The sequence below is a fragment of the Atractosteus spatula genome, chromosome 1, assembly GCF_055471065.1.
Source record: "Atractosteus spatula isolate fAtrSpa1 chromosome 1, fAtrSpa1.hap1, whole genome shotgun sequence".
NCBI classification, from domain to species: Eukaryota; Metazoa; Chordata; class Actinopteri; order Semionotiformes; family Lepisosteidae; genus Atractosteus; species Atractosteus spatula.
Genome location: NC_142706.1, coordinates 5,742,699 through 5,763,307, shown reverse-complemented (window position 1 = coordinate 5,763,307; position 20,609 = coordinate 5,742,699). Strand labels below are relative to the sequence as shown.

Genomic DNA, 20,609 nt, shown 5'->3' with positions numbered 1-20,609 from the left:
GAATCATAGCAAAGTTTCACCGATGGATAGAAATCTTACCTGGAAGAATCTTACCTAGACACCTAGATACCAGTGGACTCTGTCCAAGATGACATGGAGGCTTGTCCTGCTCTCTGTGCTTGCTTACATGACAACAGGTCCTCTTCATGGAAATGAAGTTGGCCAAGGTGACGTGCTGTTTTAATGTACAGGTAATACAAACAGTTATTGTAAGTTAGTGCATCTGGACACCAGATATTTAGGACCTGGCTCCAAAGAACAACATTTTACTAAAGCTGTAACAATATAATGTGATTATATACAGAGTGATAAGAAAGGAGGTTCAGTATATCAATGCTGTTCAAGTAATTGGGGTTTTTGGTGTTCTGTTTTTCTAGTATGTTAAAAGCAAATTCTATTTTATAAATTTGCAATGGTTTCCAATTCGATTTTGAAATCCAGTTTATAACTGATGCTCTATTATCTTGTTATCTGTTAGTGTCATTAGTGTCTTTTGTACATGATTCACAATAGCTCATTTCGTATTAAAGCAATACTGATTTAGCCAATTTACATTGAGTAATATATTAATGACATAGAAATGGCTAGACTCTATGTACACTATGTCTGAGGGTGATGCTCTTTATGTTTGAGAGTGGACAGAGGTTTTTGAAAACCTCCTGGAAACATGTCTTTTCTTGCTTGTTCAATTTTCAAAATCGAGGCGTTCCCTTTTTGGAGCTTGGTGCTCTTGTTGGATAATAACTCTCATCCGTCTCTCTCTCACTGCAGCAGAAACAGATCTGGTTGTCTGGTCAGACTACAACTAATTGGTGTGAAGCAGAAGTTCGGGAAGAGGTCAGATTGTAATTACACATTTCAGCTCTCTTGCGTATAAAGACTTGCCTGCTGTCCACAGCTCTACGCCCATCTTTCCTAACACCCCTCCCTTCACCCCATCTTCACCTGTGCAGCAGCCTCCCCTTGGTTACCTCATGGCCAGGGCTGCCATTTCCTCAGTCAGGCGAGTTTGTGCTTAACTACCCCTTTATATTTGTCGGCTCGTTTCATTCTGGTTAGAAGTTTAGGTAATTAGAAGATGTTGGCATTCTGTCGAAAGCCTCTGCCTTCCCTCTCCTGGCGACGCTGGATCCTGGCCTGTCTCGATATTATTATTTGGAGCTCTCTACTGCTCGGATCCATGGTGCCAGTGGGGGGAGCAGTGATTGCTTGGAGTACTGCTGGCGTGCAGTCAATGCCTTGTTGCATGTACTGTAGCTCTCTCTGTCTGCATTTTAGGCGTCTCTGGATGCAATGTTACCAACCCTATTAGTACTAGCAGATTCACATTACGGAATATGAATTCCTTGATAAGGAGGAACAATTGGAGTCATCCTGAGATTTGAGTTAAAGATTAATTGCAGTAGGCTGGTTTAGCCTAATATAATGAAACAAACTTTTCGGAGTTAAGTTAGCCAGTTGCAGGTGTGATTAGCAGATTCAGAAGGCTTGATCAACATATACAGTAGATGCTCCTAGCTGAACAGCATGTGAGTTGCTTGTTCGTGTTTAACAATGGCAATGGTTTTAGCAGAGCTTTAACTATAGCCACCCATGGTCAATAACAGATGAATCATTATCATCTTATTATAATAAGAAAGATTTGTTTTATGCAGTACCTAAAACCCATATTTTAAAGAAGTTTATCAAAAGCCTCTTAAAGCTCTTAATATACTGTATCTTGTGCTCTGTGTATGCAAACACCAATGCTTGTTTAAAGACCTGAAATTGAAATATTTCTGTCTGCTTTTTCACACTTTTTGTGAATAGGTGCTATATATAAAACCTTCCAGTCAATTGGCATTACCCTGCTTTCAGTGAGTGCTGGAAGAGTTTTATTACCAGTCTATGAGTAACATCATGTGTTTCATTAAGTTGTTCAGTTTTGCTTGGTGCATGCAGAAACACAGATATTAAACTGGTCCTTTTCTCTTCAAATTGTCTCAATTTTCAAACTATTTTTTTAGGACACGTGCTTTGCGATCAGTGGCTACTTCAGAATCTTATAGACACCTCTATCAGAGTGTTAATTTAGCTCTATTTGTTTATTGCTTGCAGTTCAATCTGTAGTTTTCTTTTTCAATGGTAGGAAGAAAAATTGAATAAAAGATTAAAACATGCACCAGGTTTTTAAGACATTGATTAAGAACAATGTTAATCTTTCGCTCATAAAGTTTCATTTTAGTTTGGGATAACACATGTCTAACACATTTTAAAAAGACTTTTAAAGGATTTGCTGCTGCGTATAAAGCTGTAAATCATAAATTATTAATTTAGAAAAGTACAAAAGTTCAGTGAGAGCACAAAGCAACGTTTGTCGTAAGAAAGATATTAAATAGATTTCAAGTGAAATCATACAAATTCTTTTCATTCCATGCATTTAGAAACGTTTGGAATAAAATTATCCACCAGCATATGATGAAGTTTGTTTTAAAAGCAAAGAAGAAACACTAATACAATTTGGCAACTGATGCTTATACCATGTTTCACAAACTTTGAGGTGCCCTGCTTTTGAACTCTATTCTTAAATATAATTGTTCAGTTGCAGACAGGATTGTCTGAAAAGCAGTGTAGTTTGTCTAAATACATTAAATACAAATGTGGCTAAATACTTAAGAAATCAAAGTTTTTTAGTTTTAGAATTTTTTGTAGTTTTTGTGGGCATTTGTCTTAGTGCATTCTAGTTTTGATTAAAAATATTAACTTTAAAAATGTGTACACATCATTTGTATTTCTACAAAATGGGACATCATTAGAAGGGAATGAATACTTCGGCAAAGCACTGTAAAATAATACAATAGAACAAATGAAAAGCAATGCATTTCAACATAGTTCAGATAAATAAGACAGGGTGTTCTGAAACTGTTTTCAGTCGAGCTCTTCTAGTAGGAGTCTATGTTTGGGACTACCAGTTCAAAACTGCCCCTTTTGCCCCTGAATTCATATTGTACAACACTTGTACAATGGTGCATTTTATATTGTATTTAAAGTGAATGAGTAGAGTGCACTGTGGAACTCAATGGTTCAGAGTGTCTCTCTTTTGGCACTGTCTGATGATTATATGCAAGATAGATTAGAAAGCACATGGATTCCTGTCTTTGTTGTTTATTATTCCAATGTCTTCAGCAAAGCTCAAGTAAGAGTTTAGCTTCTGTTTCTCTAATACTTGCCTTACAGCTGGGATTCAGTTACAATGGGACCGCAACTAACAGTGAAAGCATGAAACACAAGCCAGCATGCAAGCCGGGGAACACGGGGGATGAGGGCAGGGACACAGGTGCCCCTGCTGTGCCACAGCCTCTTTGCTCCTGTGGGGTTCCAGCTGTCGTAACTAGCTACAGAAGAAAGTAGCATCTCCTGAGCGAGGGAAAGCAGGAGGGAGTGATCCAAGTCATTTTTCCTTTCCTGCTGGGAGCACCCTGGAGGCTGATTTCAATATTGCTAAAGAACAAATTCTCCACGTGGTCCATACTGTCAAGACCAGAAGCTCTGACAGGTCTTGTAGTAGGAAAGTGTATGGCACACAATGTTTGGAAGCTTAGAAGATGCAGGAAGGATTGAAGAATAAATCTAGAGCATTTGTGTGGTAGGCCAACTGTGCCAGGCTGGTGGAAGATACTTAGCAAATGATACAATAGGTTTATGAGACAGCCTTTCCCCAAGAGCAAGAGGTGCAGGTCTGACCAAACTTCAGCAAAGCTCTTGGACATGAGAAACCAATTAGGACTATAGAGTGCAGAGTCTTTGAAACTGTGTTGCATAAACCAGTGCACTTGTAGACTGAGAGTGGGAAGATGTAGGCAAAGAAGATGTAGATGACTATACTGTGTGACATATAAGAGGATGGTCCTCTCTTTGTGAAACACCTATTCCAAGCCACATTAGGTAAGAATGACCTGAGACCCATAACCCAATTGCATAACGCCAAGGCATCTGAAGACCCAGCGTTCAGTGGAAGAGCTCAAGGCACGAGGTCACAGTGTTAGGGTCTTATTGAAGTGGGCCTCTGTGACAGCCCATGAAGGTGCCCATGACAACCTTTTGTTGTCATTTCAAAATAGAACAGAATGGGTCTCTGGAGACAGACAGTGGCTCAGTGCATGGATTTGTGACAGCTCTTATCTTTTTCCTAATCTGTGCCTTACTGTTCATTATATCTGGCTTGGTAGAATGGGAAGCACTGTCTGAAAGGTTCAGGGTTCAAACAATGCACTTCTTGTAGCACTGCAATCAGTTCTTCCTGGTTCATGCAGTATTTTTGAGAACTATGCTTCAGTGAGCTCCTCAGCAGACAATGGAGATGACAGAATTGCTCTGATCTCCTCCCCTGCACAACCCCACGCCACTGTAGAGGATAGGGTATATTGTAATCAGTGGAAAGGCAGTGAGATTGTTTTGATGGGAGCAGGTGAAAGAGGGAACCAAAGGCCTACACATTCCAAGAGGATGCTGAGGAGGCTTAATGTAACCATCGACTCTGTCCATTGAACAGTAACAGCATCCAGGTCCACTGTTACTGAGAATGACAAATGAGAGGAACAAGACCATTTTCAGTTAATAAGAGGTCTGATGGAACACACCACTACTTGGTTGCCATCTTTGGGCTCTTTCTCATCTGTCTGACAGAGTTAAGTCTCCTTGTTATGTTTTCTTTATTTACAAAGCAGCCAGAGGCTCTTGCTGATCAGTGCTGAAGGTCTTGTTTTGCTGGTCGAGGACCTCTCAGGAGCTGAATTCAGATTCAGCTATAAATTTGAACCTTGAATCTTTGCGTACCTTTGTTGCTGGCTGAAAATAATAAAAAAATGGACTCACACTGCATCCCCAGAATGCTGGAGAGGTTTAACCAAATCCCCTGCACTCAACTCATCCCTGCCACACTATTCTTCATCGGTGTGACTGCTTAATTATAACACCATACCTCTAATCATGCAGATCTGTCAGTCAGTGGAGAAAGAATCCACATGCTGCACCTCCCACACATCAGACACTCAGTCAAAGGGAAAATAGATTGGTGTTAAAAACACTATTTTTAAGGATTTACCTAATCCTTACAGTCAGATTCTGGACTCCGCATGAATGTAATGCTAAGTAATGCAATTACAGCAATTAATGACAAAAACAGGGAGAAGGGTTTAGTAATGTGGGCTGCAGGCAGCCCACTCTAATTTAAACAGGAGGCTACATAATCCCAGTGCCTTCCCTTAAGTTTATTTAATGCATTTAGACCATATTTTCGTGTGGTTTTAATATTAGCATACCACAAGCTTACTTGCCTTTTCCATTATTCCCCATGGATTATGTCATACTCTATCATACCTCCCTACATTTGACCAGATTTGTATTATGATTTAGCTATGGTAACAATGAAGTGTTCTTTTTACACCATGGTGAACATTTTAAGGACACACAAACAGTTACACAGATAGAGCACGTAGACTGGAAGAGATAAATTATTATACAGAAGAGCAATGAACTTGAATCCCCAAAGCTGAAACTCCAATCATTCTTGGCATCAACATTTAGGTACGCCAAAGTCCTATTTAGGATGTGTAATTCCATAGCAATTTATGTACAGTACTTAACCAGTCCCCTCTAACAAGAATGCAGTAGTGAATTATTTATAACATTTTGGCAAATGGTTTCTAAAAAAAAACTTTTTAATGGACAGTTTCAAAATTCTGAATAACAACAGTTGCACTCATATTTAGAATAAAAGTGAATACATTAATAAACATTTCTAGGAAGACTTTGTGTGCTTTAGCCTGGTGCATCAAGTGCGAATGATGTTACTGCTTCAAATTCGGAACATTGAAAAAGTGATATTTACTCGGTATTCACTTGAATTCAATTTGTCCTTAATAAAAGAATTTCCTTGTCTCATTTTTCATCATTTGTAGTGCTTTAAATGAGATAATGTCTGGTAGGGAAAATGTTCTCACCCGTGTGTACACTGAAAAATCCATCAAAAACCTTATACAGGTAAATTATACATTTCAATCACGAATTCATGTTTGCATAGCCACTGTCCATAGAATAGACAGTTTAAATAACAGTTTAATTGATCAAAAGGCCCTATTAAAGTATATGTGAATTTTCATATTTGTAGCTTCGCACTAAATTTTAAATCCATCCTTTTTAAATTTACAACGTAAGGGCAACATTGTCATAAAGAACCTATGAATGTATTAATTATGTTAAAAGTCTATATTAGCTAATCGTAGAATTAGCAGAACGTGCACTGCTACGCACAACTAGCAGGGGAGTGTACTACAAATTGGAAAAGATCACAAGCCCATCCAACGGTGTCGAGCGAGGATCTTCGAGTCTATACTCACTTGCAATTGTCTCGGCTTCTATTTTAAGTATCTAACGCCTGTTTAAACAGCCCTATCTCTTATGTTCAAAAGAGATTCGTGATCCTTATGTCTTACCAAGTGTTGTCAATGCGAGATTTAGCTTGAGTCAGTGGAATACGATAGCCTGTAAAACCACGAATAGCACAAGAAACTAAGTATACGGTACATGCGGCTCCGTTATTGAAGTCGCTAATCTGATGGAAAAGCGTATTGACGTATATATATCGGGAACAAATTCAATTTTCAATGAGGTGGCCAGTTTTATAGTAGTATACTGAGCAGTTGTGAAATGTTAAACAGTAATTTATATTCTGCTTGTGCACGTCAAACCTGCTACATATTCCCTTTGATACTTGTATATTTAGAAACGGATCTAATCAGCACTGAAGGATTTGCATTGATATTAGAACGCGTAAGAGATGAAGAAACATCAAGATATTAAAATAGGCAACTAATTATTTATTTCCTTTTCGTATTTAACAGGAATCAGCTCTATACGCCACATATAACACACAGACGTGTGCCTATTAAGAGTGCTTACGTGCAAGCAGTACAATCGTATTTAATATGTAGTTGCCTCACTAACACTGTCTAAAACTGTTAGTTTTTGATGCAATTATATCACGCCAAATGTCAGGAAAATATACAGAGGAGGATGTTACAATAATAAATGTTTTACACCCAAGGAGTAAAGAGCGCCATTTGCGAATCCAGTGTAGTCTGTAGAACCTCTGTAGTGAGACAATAAAGTCAATTTCTACCACACTACTGCTAAATATCATTCAGATAACATTAATCAAATATCTGCAGACAAACAGAATTGTCATTGATGCCCTATTCTGCCTGTAAGAATGATTACAAATAAAGGAAAAAATGATATTCGATGGTCCATACACCTAGTTATATACATGTAACTTCAAATAATTAGTCTCTGCTTCGAAAATCTTTCTTGTCATTACTTTCGTTACATATGATTTACAATCTTGCCATTTGAATTTTCTTAATTTCTGTTATTTCTTACAGAAACATTTAATAAAACAAATATGAGATTCAAAGTCTATATGGTACCAGATCTGTAAAACGTGACTTTGAAACTGACATCGGTTATATATGTTATATGTGTATGCTTTGTTCTCATGTGCAATTGCGGCGTTTTTATAAGCTGTCATTTTGATCCTGTTTTTCAGCAGCCTAGATTCAAACTTCGCAAAGCATGAAGCAGGACCGCTGTTATTCGTGCATGATAATAAGTCATACTGTACATTTCTAAAGCAGGACTGAACTTCTCACAGTGACTGTACTGCCAAGTAGTCTATTTGCTCTTTGTTGTTAATTTATCAAGAACATTAGGGTGTCATCTAAGGCCCTAAGAAAGCATATTGAAAGTCAGAACAGCGGCATTAAAGTATCGTAACTCTTCACAATGTTTATTTAATTTGACCTGGAACGAAGAAATTAGTTCATTTTAAGATCCTAACCGTCCGAACAATATTGGAATTGTTGCTTGAAAACAATTATCATGAAAAAATAATTCACACTCTTGACAAGCCAGAAAAAAAGCACTGCAAAATTTACATTCAGTTTTTCTGTTTAAACTTTAAACGTCTCAAAGGAAACAGAATTTTCTTTAACAACAGCAAAATCGCAAAAAGGGGGCGAGGATAAGACCTTTCAGATAAGAACTTAGCTGTTCACGCTAACACTTTTGGGTCTAAGATGAGCTTCGTCTTTATGGATCATATATAAAAACGCATAAAAAGTAGAAAGCAAATATATCAATTAATCTATTTAATAAATCTATTTATTCCTCGTTCGCGACCTGTATAAACAATTTCTGCATATCTCGCCGTATACGGACGGCAGGAGATCGGAGACGTGAATCAACAGGGTTGCTATATAAAATGAACGAGCATTTCTTTAATGTTGAAATATAGTACTGGTGTCATTCAAGACTACATGTACTTTTTATTTGAATATGCTGTACCCCGTAAACTGTACAAAACCAAGTGGATTTGTCCTGATAGAAAACAAATGCTGTCGGAAATGAAAATTGAAAAATGAGAGTCTTGTTCGTTCCCCCCTCACATATAGGCTACCTTACGGTGAACAAAAACTTTATAAATATCATGAAAACCTGTCTTCTGAGTGTGTTAGGAAAATGCACGGGGCGAGTGAAGAGGCGTCTTCTCTTCTGGGAAGAAACGTTTCTTATATTTCTTCATTCATTTAGAAGAGGGCTATTAGGTGCTGGTGAGAAATAGAATTATCCGTGAGAAAACGAACACATTTAAACGCTTTTAGCCACTAGCATGGATGAAATTCAAGACTCTGAGCGCACGTTACTTGTAAAATTTATATATACAAAAGTTCCAGATGAAGGAAAAATGCAGTATATTTTGAAATATATTTTTTAAAAGACTCTAGCTGATTTTTTTCTGTTTTGAAATGTCATGATATAAGATATCGACATACTTAATCATAGCTAACCTCACCCTCTTCTTCATTGTACCTCTCCATGTGGTGCAAGAATTTCTGTCTTCACCAGCTTTTTCCTTCTACCTATTTTTTTTTTCCTGGCCAAGGATCAACCCAGATTTAATAATTAGCAGGGAAATTCTTAACAGAAGGAAAACCCATAAATCATCTTTGAGAAAAACTGAAAATGATATAACTTATGCCACTGCTTTATGCTGCACTTACGTTCAGTTATCTGCTAGGCCACTGCTGCCATTATCTTTACTACTAATACACTTAAAAACCGCAACACTGTCTCTAGGCATCTCTTTTGTAAACCTTCTCTGGCAGGGCCTGGGACCCACGGCGTGTCTTCGGTGAAACGCACAGACTTTGCAATTGGCTACATTTCTTGGCTGGACAAAAACGGAGAGCTGGGGCTCTTTCCTTTTTTTACTTCTTATTTTTCCACGCTGCTCCAATTGGAATGGCTGAAGTAAGTCTCTCTGCCTTTCGGTTCGTTCATTTCAGAGCAGTAATAGAAAATCTGATTAAAAGGGACTCTCATTCGGGGGAATCAGTTTCAAACCCGCGTTTTGGTCAATCTCAGCACTTCGCTTTTTAACATATTCTGTAATAAAACTAAGAGTTACTACTGGAGCTGTTGTGTGCTCGTTGACAAAAAACGGAGCCTGTTCATTCATTGTTTAATTTCGGTTCAGCTTGGTAGTACCGTACGCTAATTTACGTTGTGTTACGAATGTACGAATGAATTAATTTATAAAAAAATACTATTTAGGTCATTGATTGATAAATGTAATTATGCTCAAAGACAACGTAAACAAATAAATTTTGTAATTAGCTTGGATAGACTGCTTGAACCATTCAACGCCTTTGCTTGTTTCTAAAGTTCCACGTAAAGATACTATGACAATTTATTATGCTGAACGCTCATATGTTTTCTCTTTCTTTCCCCTAACTCAATGACAGAAAATGGCCAAGGTCATTCTCTGTCAATCCGAAGCATTTAGTAAAAACAACACAACTATTAGGTCTAATAGAAGTTACCATGATGTCCGCCTTAAATGGTTTAAACGCCAGCCCTTCAGTCAATTAGGGTCATCAAAAGTTTCGTATTCTGTAACAGAAGACTTTTCATACAGAGAGATTAGACGAAGATGCTGTTCAGAGCCGCTTGTAAGTTAAATTGAGAGTAAACTTAGAGATATGACATGCGAGTTCGCTCTGAACAACTGACGGCTTTTTGTTTTATTTTTCCAGCATAAGCCAGGATCTATGTCCAAAAAAAAGAAGAAAACAAAGTAATAACTAAAGCAAAAAAAGCCACCGACAGTGTTGAGTTTTCGCTGTTTCGGTAGGGTATACCCAATAAGGACTACAACAAGGTAACTGAAACAGCGCCCGTACGTCTTGTCCTGTGTTTGGCTCAAAACCATCCTTAATTATATTGCAAACGCGCTCTCATCCATAGTGAAAGAAGCGCAGCCGAAGACATTGAAATATACACTGACCTATGCTACTAATTCAATAGGACATTTTCCTGTGCGTCTAATTCGCCACATCCAACATCGCCCATAAAAGGTGCTGCTTAGCGAAAGAGGGGTGTGGTAAGTGAATGATGTATTTATATGTATTTCAGAGAATTCAGCGACCTCAAGTTTAAAAATATCCCATTTTCTAAACCCCATCTTTTGATCCTCAGTATCATCGAAGTACAACAAAAGTCTACATTCCCTGCGTTCCCTTTGCCTTTAGCAATATGTTTTCAATGGGTGAATGTGATTTTAGAACTACATCATACGACTTTTGGGAGGAATATTTTCAATCAGATGTTACATTTGTGGACTTATTCTCCTGGAGCTAAACATTTCGTGTTTAATTCGCTGCCGAGCTGCACAGCGGAGTGGGGGCTCAGTGGAGCCTGCGAAGCTATCAGAAATGGAGAGTGCGCAGTCCCCGCTATGACACCTATGTACTATCCACTTGGGAGGTCTCCAGGTCTCCTAGCGCTTGAACAAGCGCTCAACGGGACTGGAGCGGTAATAGATTCTTCTGGGGGTCTGGCCGGGAAAGAAAAACCCTTCTAATTCACAGAGAGGCAAGCTCACATTAACAAGGCCGTTCACAAACACCCTTTTCGGGTATCATAACTCAGATTTTGAACGCAAACATTATTAAGAGGTTGATTGCGAGCCTCTTTTTCTCACTTCGGAAGTGTGGACGCGTCGATGTAGGCGATGTTTACAACGTTGAAAGTGACGTTAAAGCCTGTTGAAAGTCACGTAGAAGTTTTCACTTAGGAGGTCCACATGTTGACTGCAATGGAAGCCTATATCTACATCCCTTCCACTCAATTCCGAACTGTTCTTAAGTCATCTGGGAACAAAGCGCTCTGCTTCAGGCCTGTGGTGTAACCAGAGGTCTACACCCCCTAAATTGTCTCGATCTAGCACAGGGGCCGTGTGAGTTTCATACCTCTGCGTTTCTATACTTTTTTCCCCCCGTAAATGTTTATCCCCCATTAGATTTGGTCGAAACTGCATATGTCGATAGATGTTTCCGTCTACAATCTCTTTTGACTTCCCATTTTCTCTAGCACGAAATAGGATGAATACAGACAGCTTTTCTTTCTTTTAACTTTTGTCTGGGCTGAAAACACCTTTTAAATTCCGCCTTCTTCTGTTTTAGTACTTCATTAGCTGAATACACAGTCATTTGGACTAAAGTAACAAAGAGAAAGAAATAGAAACATAGGACAAAAAGGGATAAAAAAGCAAAAAAAAAAAGAATGAGTCATCGCTTAAATTTCAAATTTACAGAACCGCGAATCCATGGAGCTAGGGTAAAACCCCAATGGGTTTCCCTGTGAAACCTTTCCTTATGTTTATCAATTAATAAAAAACTACAAACTTACAAAACTGCAGACGTTTTACTGTGTTACTACAAGTGAGCTTTATTTTTAATTACAGTCTGGAAAGCTATATTTTTTTCTCACATATTGCTTGTTGTTCAAACCCCCGAATTCAGGCAAGATTCACGGAAATATTCTGTATGCGTGGACGTGTGCCAGCAATGATAAATTAATCTTCGCAGGTTTTCCTGTCCACGGACGAGTGTAGGTTCGATACAGGTCGAAGAAAAATAAAATGATTTTTTATAACACAAATAAAATAATTATAAGGCAGGCAATATTTTATTCAGATTGTTACACTTTTACACTACCATTAACTTATTTAAAAAAAACTTATATACGTTTTAATTGATTTACCCACTATGACGAGTAAATTCCTCTTTGTGCATATGTCTGAAAGCAGAAATAAATAATTCACCTACCAGTGCATCACTGATTTAGTTTCTGTCGAAGAACAGTCGATTGCACATATTAACTAGTCCTGGCGTGAGTTATTCGATCTGATATTTTTAACCCGTAGCACAGCCAACGCTGTAAGATGTACGTCGTTCTTTATAGAAGCTGAAACAATTTAGGTTTGTTGATATCAAGCGAAGCAACCTGTAGTACACGGAGAAGGATTTTGAAGACGGTTTGGAGAGAGAGTGAGTTTTTGGTGAGAAACTCAATCTCACATACAGTAGCGGCTCCATCTGGGATCTGTCACAACTGACAGCACTATAGGGCACAGACCTGATCTTCCGCAACTACAACCCCCCCAAAAAAACGTCTTACAAATACTGTCTGGGCTGCTTCTTCGTACCACATAACCGCAGTAAAGATAAAATAATCCTCCTCTAGTTTCCAATTTGTTCCTTGATTTTAGAAAAGGTGGCTGATTTCTGTATACTGCATATTACTGATACCAGTGTTCCCACACCCGGGACAGCTCAAAAAGAGAAAGTTCTGCCCGCGCTTTGCACTTGATATTTCTTGAAACATTTTTAAATGGAAATGTGCACTTCCATTAAAACACGGCATGGAGCTGTAAGGCGCATTATGTCGGAGGGTACTGCTAGCAGCTTAAAAAAATACAAATAACTTAAAGAAGTGGTTTATTCCAACCTTAGACCAAATGAACCTGAAAAAGCGCATGCTTCTTTGTAATACAACACAGGTTTGAAGAAGTCTTGAAAACAAGACGAAGTACTGGTAATGGATAATGAAAAACATTTTGAACATGTTTTTTCGAATATTTTTGAATTAACACACACAAAAATAATTTTATAAAGAGCACAAAATAATTTAAAAACATAGGCTATTGATACACTCGTTGAATAAATCATTGACATAAGAATACGAACATATTCAAAGAATTACCCAGTCTGTGACCCGAAAAGATAACATTTGAGTGATGAAGACTTAAATGAATTTTAGCTGCTGGTCATGAAAAGTATGAGTTAAGAATAAATCTTACCCCCCCTGCAGATAGATGCAAAAGGCAGGCCGCCTTTCCTTTACAGTACTAGAGACAAGTTTCACCAAAAATAAAATGCCGATGTAAACGAAAAGTACGCTACGAAATCGCACATTCTGAAGCCCTGAAAAATACAAAAGAACGTAATTGTTTTACTGACCTCTGATTGTGTATATTTAAATTAAAAAAATAAAAATAATGAGCATATGTAAATAAGCAACCCGTCTCTTCTGAAATTTATTACGCTATCGAAATGAAACATTTCGCCTATGCATATATATGACTTTTAATTCGCATTCGTGCTCGTATATAGTTTTCCTTGTACCAGCCGCTGGTTGAGAATGTATCCATACATTATTAATTGTGTTTTTGGAGGACACTTAAAATTTTAATTTACTGTAGGAATTCAGTTTGAGATGTACATTTTTTTAAAACTTTAAAACTGCGCCCATTTATAGATGAAGTAGCATGGTGGCTTCAATACTGTTACAGTTATGATGATCTATGATTTCATTTATTTTCTGTAGTGAGTTCCTAACTTACGTTTTCCCACGCTCTTCAGACGTTTGTGACCGTGTTTTCTTTCATTTAGTGCTTTACCTCTTCTGGCGTGTCTGGCACATTAAAGACAAGTGAAATCAGAAAAATCTAATTAGCCAATTTTGAAAGTTTGGAGTATTTATATGTGTTTAATTTTAAAATAATATATTGTTGTGATTTGCCCCCTATAGCCACTGCAAACAATACATAGACGGGTTTGGAAAACAGAAACGAAAACTGGATTTGGATTGTGAGTCCAGGATTATCAATTAACAGTAATTCACAGTGCAAAGTACTGCAGTGGCGATTGAACAGGAGCGGAGTGCGTTTAATTAGCGAGTTATTCCTTAGTCGTTACAATAGTACCACGGTTTATGTTTTTTATTTTTTAGTTTTTTTAAAAGACACAGCTCACTAAACACAAAAATAGCTTGAGCAGATATAACAGCCGTGTAAAAGCGTTTTCCTTATAAATGAGGTTTAAAACGAAGCATTTTCCATACCAGCCATTGTATACTGGTTTCAAGGTTCTGTTTTTTTACCATCCACTAAACCTGTTGGTGCTGCATTTAATTTCTATAGGGAAAAAAAAAGGATTTGGCAAATAAGAAAATTCAAACGCCTTTGCCATAAAACGCCTTAAAGGCAGAATTATCCGCATACCAGATTGTGGACTGGACTACAGCTGGAAGTGGATGCTGCACTGTTGATTACACCCAATGCTGCAGCACGATGGCTCCTTGTCGTCTGATCTGACGTCAACATGTCTATAGGCTCTCGCTGCAAAGACAGAAAGGAACTGGAGGAAGGCCGAGAGCACTAATCGTTCACAGATGTTTGTAATACCAGAGAGAAGGATCTTATACGGTGCCTGTGTTCTACTGTCTGTTACCTTAGACTTCCTTAAATTCTCACGTGTTGCTTTGCCATTTCGATTTCGATGAAGGGCATTTCGGAAACAGTCGTGCGTCGCGTCCCTTCTTGCATTAGCGCGAAGGCGGATTCCGTTGAGTCAATAATATATTACATAGGCTGCAGCATAGTTCGTGTTTACTTAAAGGTGCGAATGTGCTTCGAGGCGGTGCAGCGCACAGTCAAGGTTAGACGGGTTGCTATTGTTAGACCTACTTTATTGCCTCTACCGAAGTCCAGGATAACTGCTCTAGGGTCTGTTAAACCTCTTGGATACGAACAAATGAATGGAAGTCATTTTAGTATCCTATCATCTTTGGCACTTCCAAAATATACATAAGTATTACTGTACAACTGAACAATACCTTGTATGGTAGGCTATTTAAAGCAGAGGCCTGTCTTAAGACTGTAGAAAAAAAAAACAGGAATAATAAATCCATTTATTCAATAAACAAGCAATTATATTACTGTTAAGAAAAACAATTGCCTTACACGTTTATGGCAAATTTTTCGCTGTTTCTGTAACTGGTAATAGCAGTAGGTCATAATAAGGTCATAGAATTATCTGCTCCTTTAATCGAAAGAGACTAGCCCGTTATGTGTATCTTGGACGCCATCTTGACACCGATAACAAATTATCTGCAATTATCTGATCATACAGGAGACCAACCGAACCTGCTAATTTAATGTAAGGACCGTTTATCTTATGCAACCGGATTTGTTTTACATCATCGCTTTGCGTTATCTTTTTTTAATAGTGTTTATTTCAAAGGACTTCATAACACTCTTAAAATATATTGGGCACACGATCGCATATTTGGTTACCAACAGGCTCCAATAGTGTACAGAATTTAAGACACTTTTAAATAAATAAAACGCATACGCAAACGACCACAGAGCACCGCAAAGAAAAAGGCTAATACTCCCTTCTGTAAATTGTAAGCTATATAAAGAAAACAATTGTAATTTTAAGTAACATTTAGTCATTTTAATTACAATAAAATACTAAAGAAGGGCGTGCTTGTTTAAAAATTATGTATTGAATGAACTGGTCTTAATAACTGGCCAATAAAGTCCTTTTTTTGTTCGCAAAAAATGAGGAAACATTTAAATGCAAGGTTAAATATTACAAATACTTCAATAATAATAATAATAATAATTAATAATAATATCGCGTCACTGACACTAAAATTATTTTTTTAGATTCAAATTTGTGGGACGGCTTATATATATTTTAATTACATGAGGATATTTTAAATTTAAAATACAGAAAACAAATGTTAGACTATGATGCTTGCTTGTGTAATACAAATACGTTTCCCAAAGACGGATGGGAATGAAGTTATACTGATATGCAAAGGCCTATAACCTATGTATTAAAAAGTCTTTCTACTAAATATGTTATCAGTCATTACAACCTCTGAGCTTACTCGGAGGCCACGATACTGACATCCCAGAACACTATTAATTTACCTTCTCCTATCCCGCTTTCCCATTTAGCTTTTAATGTCAAAAACTACATTTTTTTCAGGCTCCGGCCTGTCTACCGCTCTTGTGATCTGAGTTAGGAGAAGGATTACCTCTTTTTAAAAAGGCGGAATCTACCATAATTATCAATTAAACACAAGCCAATGACACATCTATCATTAGAAGAATTTATATATGATTTTAAAATATAATTCGGTATAGAAATGCTTATACAGGAATATGCCTCATATATAGGCTTGTTGGAATACTTCGATAATACGGGTCTCTTTTATTTCAACTAGGACCACGAGACGTACGAATAACCAAATTTCGAATGGCGGAATTTTAATTGACTATTTTTTAACCATATATATTAAAAGAAATAGGCGCTTTTAAAATAAGAGGATTACGTTTACGTCGAGAATACGACCCTATCAAAAAAGGTAGGCTACGTCTGTCTCAAGTTTTAACCTCCCGGCCTTGGAGTTACATTGAATTACAATTTTACATTTTATGGAATTGGGCAGCTTTTGCTACACTGGGCAAATGACTACATTTTCGAAGATTAAGTTTAAAGCGGATAACTCCTATTGTATTGCTGTTTTCTCAAGATAATAATTGTGTGTATATATATGAATTACCAATACCAGATCGTTTCAGTATTTGTTCGTCACTAATTAAGTTAATACATTATTGAATCAACGCCAGGAAGCACATTATTGAAGCGAATGAAGAAGGCACATTCATTGAAAAAAACATTTTTTTTACAGATTTCAGGTTTTATATGTAATAGATTCAGTGTGCAAACTGCATAGCAAATAGTCAGACCTGGATCACGTTCACACGGCAATTCTGCTTATATTGTATTTGTGGATTATAACCCTTGAGAATATTGCTGACCACAAACTTAATATTCTTCTGACAAACTGGTTGTAAATCTTCTATATCCCACAATCTATATTTTGCTCCCCTGTTCAGTGTTTCCTCTTAAAGGTAAAAATTACCTGTTACATGATCACCTATGTTTCCAGACAACCCAGCCCCCACACCGCCATCCACATCAACCAGTTCAAATATCTGACGCGTGGGAATGTTTAAAAGTCTATTTTAAGGGTTGTTCCAGATACATCGCATGAGTGCTATTTGAGTTAACTGTCACATCATGATAAGTAAGGCTGCAAAGATTTTAATACTGTCATCTGTAACACGGGACTGCGTTAAAATGGCGTGAAGCGCGAAAGCACAGGTAAGAATCTAGCAGCAGTTCCTTTCAGGATTTCTGTTAATATAAGTGAGAGCTGGAGAATGCTTGAAACAAAAAATCACATTTTTAATTTAAGACGGGCATTTTGTATTTTTGATCATAAACGCAGAACAAATGATTAAATAACAATGCATGGGGTATAAGCTGGTTTATTGTGTTTTAAATTAGTCAGCATTTCAACATTACCTTTGTTATATTAATATATACAACAATAGGTCTATGCTTGTTTAAAAAAAACACAGTGGTTTATTGAATTAATTACATTGTTTACATCTCCAAATATTATTAAAGCTCCACGTTTCTGGACGGAAGTGCACAGACTAAACAGCTGTTTAAAACATCATCAAATACTGGACGACCACAAAAATATGACAATAGAACACTAAGTGACATTTTCAAATGAAATATTACTTGAACTGGATCAAGATATTTAACAGTAAAACTCCAATGATATTTATATCCAGAAAGAGCCAACTTGTACTTCATTTACACTTTAGTGCCAAAGTCATTGTTTGGCTTTTCTACACTTCAACAATGAAACAAACATTCACCACATGAAACGACATTCACAATCCCTTACCAAACAGGTCTTCTCTTCTTAAAAATGGAATGATTTTCTTCAAATATCCACTCTTCATGGCGGGAAAATTGCACATAAATATTCCGAAAAATAACTTTTGTAGTGTACATATGAGAAGGAGTCTAAAAGGCTTTCCTTTTAAGTCCTTTTGGGGAGGAAAACTTTCACTGTTTGAGTTCCAACGCCCAGACATGCTGAGGCCAGCCAGTCCTTCCCTTGGTTTTTTTGTCATTGCTACCCGCAGAGCTCTTCAAAACTTCATTCTGTTAAAGAAAAAGAAGAAAAATAAGCGTAATATATGCGTTATTTAAGAACAAGAATGATTCTGTGCGCGTACTTGCAATTCGTAGCTTTCGCATTTTAATATCTAACATCTCGGTGTGTGTGTGGCCCACTTTCCCCCAAAGTTATAAGTATCCGGATTTTTTTTTAGAATTAAACCTTTTTCGTTTGACGTGTACATTTTCCGTAATGTACATTCTAGCTTTGCCCGTGAGAGGACATAGTGTCCATTATTGTATTTCCTCGAAATGGCCAAATTCACCAACATCAATTCAGTAGTAGCAGTAACAAGGTTAATAATAACGTACGCAAATATTTGCATAGAACACACCGTAAAAAAACGACAACCGAGGAATTTCGAAAACACAGGCTAATAATTTTGTTACTATTTATTCCAAATAGAATACAATAAATAATATACAGTTAATGTCTGGGCTTATTTTTTTTAAGTTTAATAGACTGTTACTCCAGTATTTTAATAATATGTATCTGGTTCTGCATACAACTGCCATACCAATAAAAATCTAAAAGGCATTGTGTTTGTGCCTAGATGTCGAAAACAAGACTTTCCCCGCTGGCAAAAGTGTGTTGTTGTTTTTTTTTAGTTCAGAAGAAATGGCCGTCACACCATATACCTTCCGATAGCTGAAATATTGCTTTGTCGGGGCTGCATATTTCCTTACCAGTTCTTTCTTCCTCTTTTCTTCCTTCACGTCTGTCTTTTTGAATTCCGCTTTGAAGGCCTCTGCCTCTCCATTCTGGTCGTCCTTGGCCAGCAGATCCATGAGGTAGGCGATGTAGCTGGTGGCCAGCCGAAGCGTTTTGATTTTGGACAGTTTCGTGTCGGCCGGGACGTTGGGTATACACTCCCGCAGCTCGGCGAAAGCGCTGTTGATGCTCTGAGTCCTGCGCCTCTCCTTGCGGTTGGCCGTGCCTCTCCGTTTCACGGGACGGGGTCCCAGCCCAACTGCCCCGGCCCCAGGAACACCCCCGTAGTGCGAGTGGTCAAGAGCTGTCGCGCCGTTGGCATATTCGGGGCTGTACGACGGTGCCATAGTGTAGTCAGGGGGGGACATCTCTGGATGGCTAATGAGCCACCCGTGGAAATAAGGGTTCTCTTCATGGCAGCGGCTGGCAGCGGCTGCGGCAGCGAAGGAGTAGCCATCGTGATGCACCACTGGGTGGTGAGGGAATCCACCAACCAAACTCATTCTAAAGCGCACCGAGCTGATCTGTAGCTACCTCGACAAGAGAATGGTTCTCCGTTTTTTTTTTAAATTCGGTTTAACGGGACTCCGCGAAGTCTGGGTGAAGGAAGCTCGCCATAAAATTAAATGTGCAAAGTCAACGAATGGCCAATCGCGATTCTGTTTTTACCTAATGCAGCCTCATTTTACTTGTCCGTTAGCCCCGATAATCTAATGACAGCAGTGCATGCTGTTGGTCAATAAATAGATCTCCAAGCTCACCTTTCTTCTAACTGCGGGACAAAAGGAAACAAAAAAATATGACGATCTTTAAAAAAAACTGCGGTCAATTACTTACACTTAGTTTTCTCCATTGTCCAGTTCCAGCGTGTAAGCTTTTCTTTTGCATTATTGAGTCTTTTAAAATACTTTCCTTCTTATCGAGGGCATTCATGAGAGCTGGAAACGAATTCCTCACGAATACGGAATATCTTTTAAACCCACTTTCCGGTCGAACAGCTGCGGCATTTAAAAACAGTATTCTCCGAATCCAAAGTCACTGGTTTGCAATGCCCGGCTTCACTCTTCAGCACGGTAAGAATTTCTCAGTTTGATCTCCATGTCACAACTTCATCTTTAGAGCTGCTTGGGTTAATATATGTCGTCAAAATGTCTGCAGGCCAATCAGATCGCAGAGTAGGAGGGACTGAAAGCTGCAGTACAGGGTGTTTACGTTCCTAATTTCCAATCGCACCTTTAAGGATTGGCTGATGAAGTCCATCAATAATAATAATAATAATAATAATAATAATAATAATAATAATAAAGTGTCACTTATTTATTTATGTATATTTGCTTTCCCGTTGAACTTTTAAAACATCTTGGGATTTTAAGGCAGATAGTAAAAAAAGTAAGTTTGGCTGTGCATACAATCAAAACAATTGTATAAGTATACATCCACTTTAAGCAAAGTGTTTAAGCATAGATATCCACACAGTCTTCACATAATAAATATTTATCACACTGTTTAGATTCTCTCTCTGCACAGACTCTATATTATAAAGATTAATACTCGCAAAACACGTTCAGAATGCATTTCGCATCATTCCTGTGCTGCGTTCTAAAGTGTTTTGAACA

The 20,609-nt window shown here is 37.8% G+C and overlaps 2 protein-coding genes across 8 annotated transcripts in view; both read right to left on the bottom strand.

The window, feature by feature from the left end:
• Positions 1 to 12,434, bottom strand: part of LOC148840450 (scrapie-responsive protein 1-like) — a 36,684-nt gene extending 24,250 nt beyond the window's left edge. For 5 of the 7 annotated variants that reach the window (XM_088922546.1, XM_088922519.1, XM_088922547.1 and 2 more), the window contains exons 1-2: positions 12,207 to 12,379; positions 55 to 175 (exon numbers count right to left, since the gene is read on the bottom strand). The gene's annotated coding sequence lies outside the window, so the exon portion shown is untranslated. Of the gene's footprint in view, positions 1 to 39; positions 176 to 12,206 lie in introns of those variants that run through there. The other 2 variants (XM_088922545.1, XM_088922544.1) reach the window with 2 other exon arrangements.
• Positions 12,435 to 17,559: 5,125 nt separating this feature from the next.
• Positions 17,560 to 20,102, bottom strand: hand2 (heart and neural crest derivatives expressed 2). The gene is made up of 2 exons (XM_088912855.1): positions 18,969 to 20,102; positions 17,560 to 18,266 (listed from the first exon to the last, which is right to left on the bottom strand). The coding sequence occupies exons 1-2, from the start codon at positions 19,494 to 19,496 to the stop codon at positions 18,168 to 18,170; spliced, it is 627 nt and encodes a 208-aa protein (XP_088768981.1). The 5' UTR covers positions 19,497 to 20,102; the 3' UTR covers positions 17,560 to 18,167.
• Between the last annotated feature and the right edge of the window lie 507 nt (positions 20,103 to 20,609).

Bases quoted from the DNA above. Each gene is read 5' to 3' on its own strand.
- hand2 (XM_088912855.1), bottom strand. From the start codon at position 19,496: ATGAGTTTGGTTGGTGGATTCCCTCACCACCCAGTGGTGCATCACGAT. The intron at 18,267-18,968 runs GTAAGGAAATAT...TTTCTTTAACAG, and splicing joins AAAAGAGGAAGAAAGAACTG to AATGAAGTTTTGAAGAGCTC.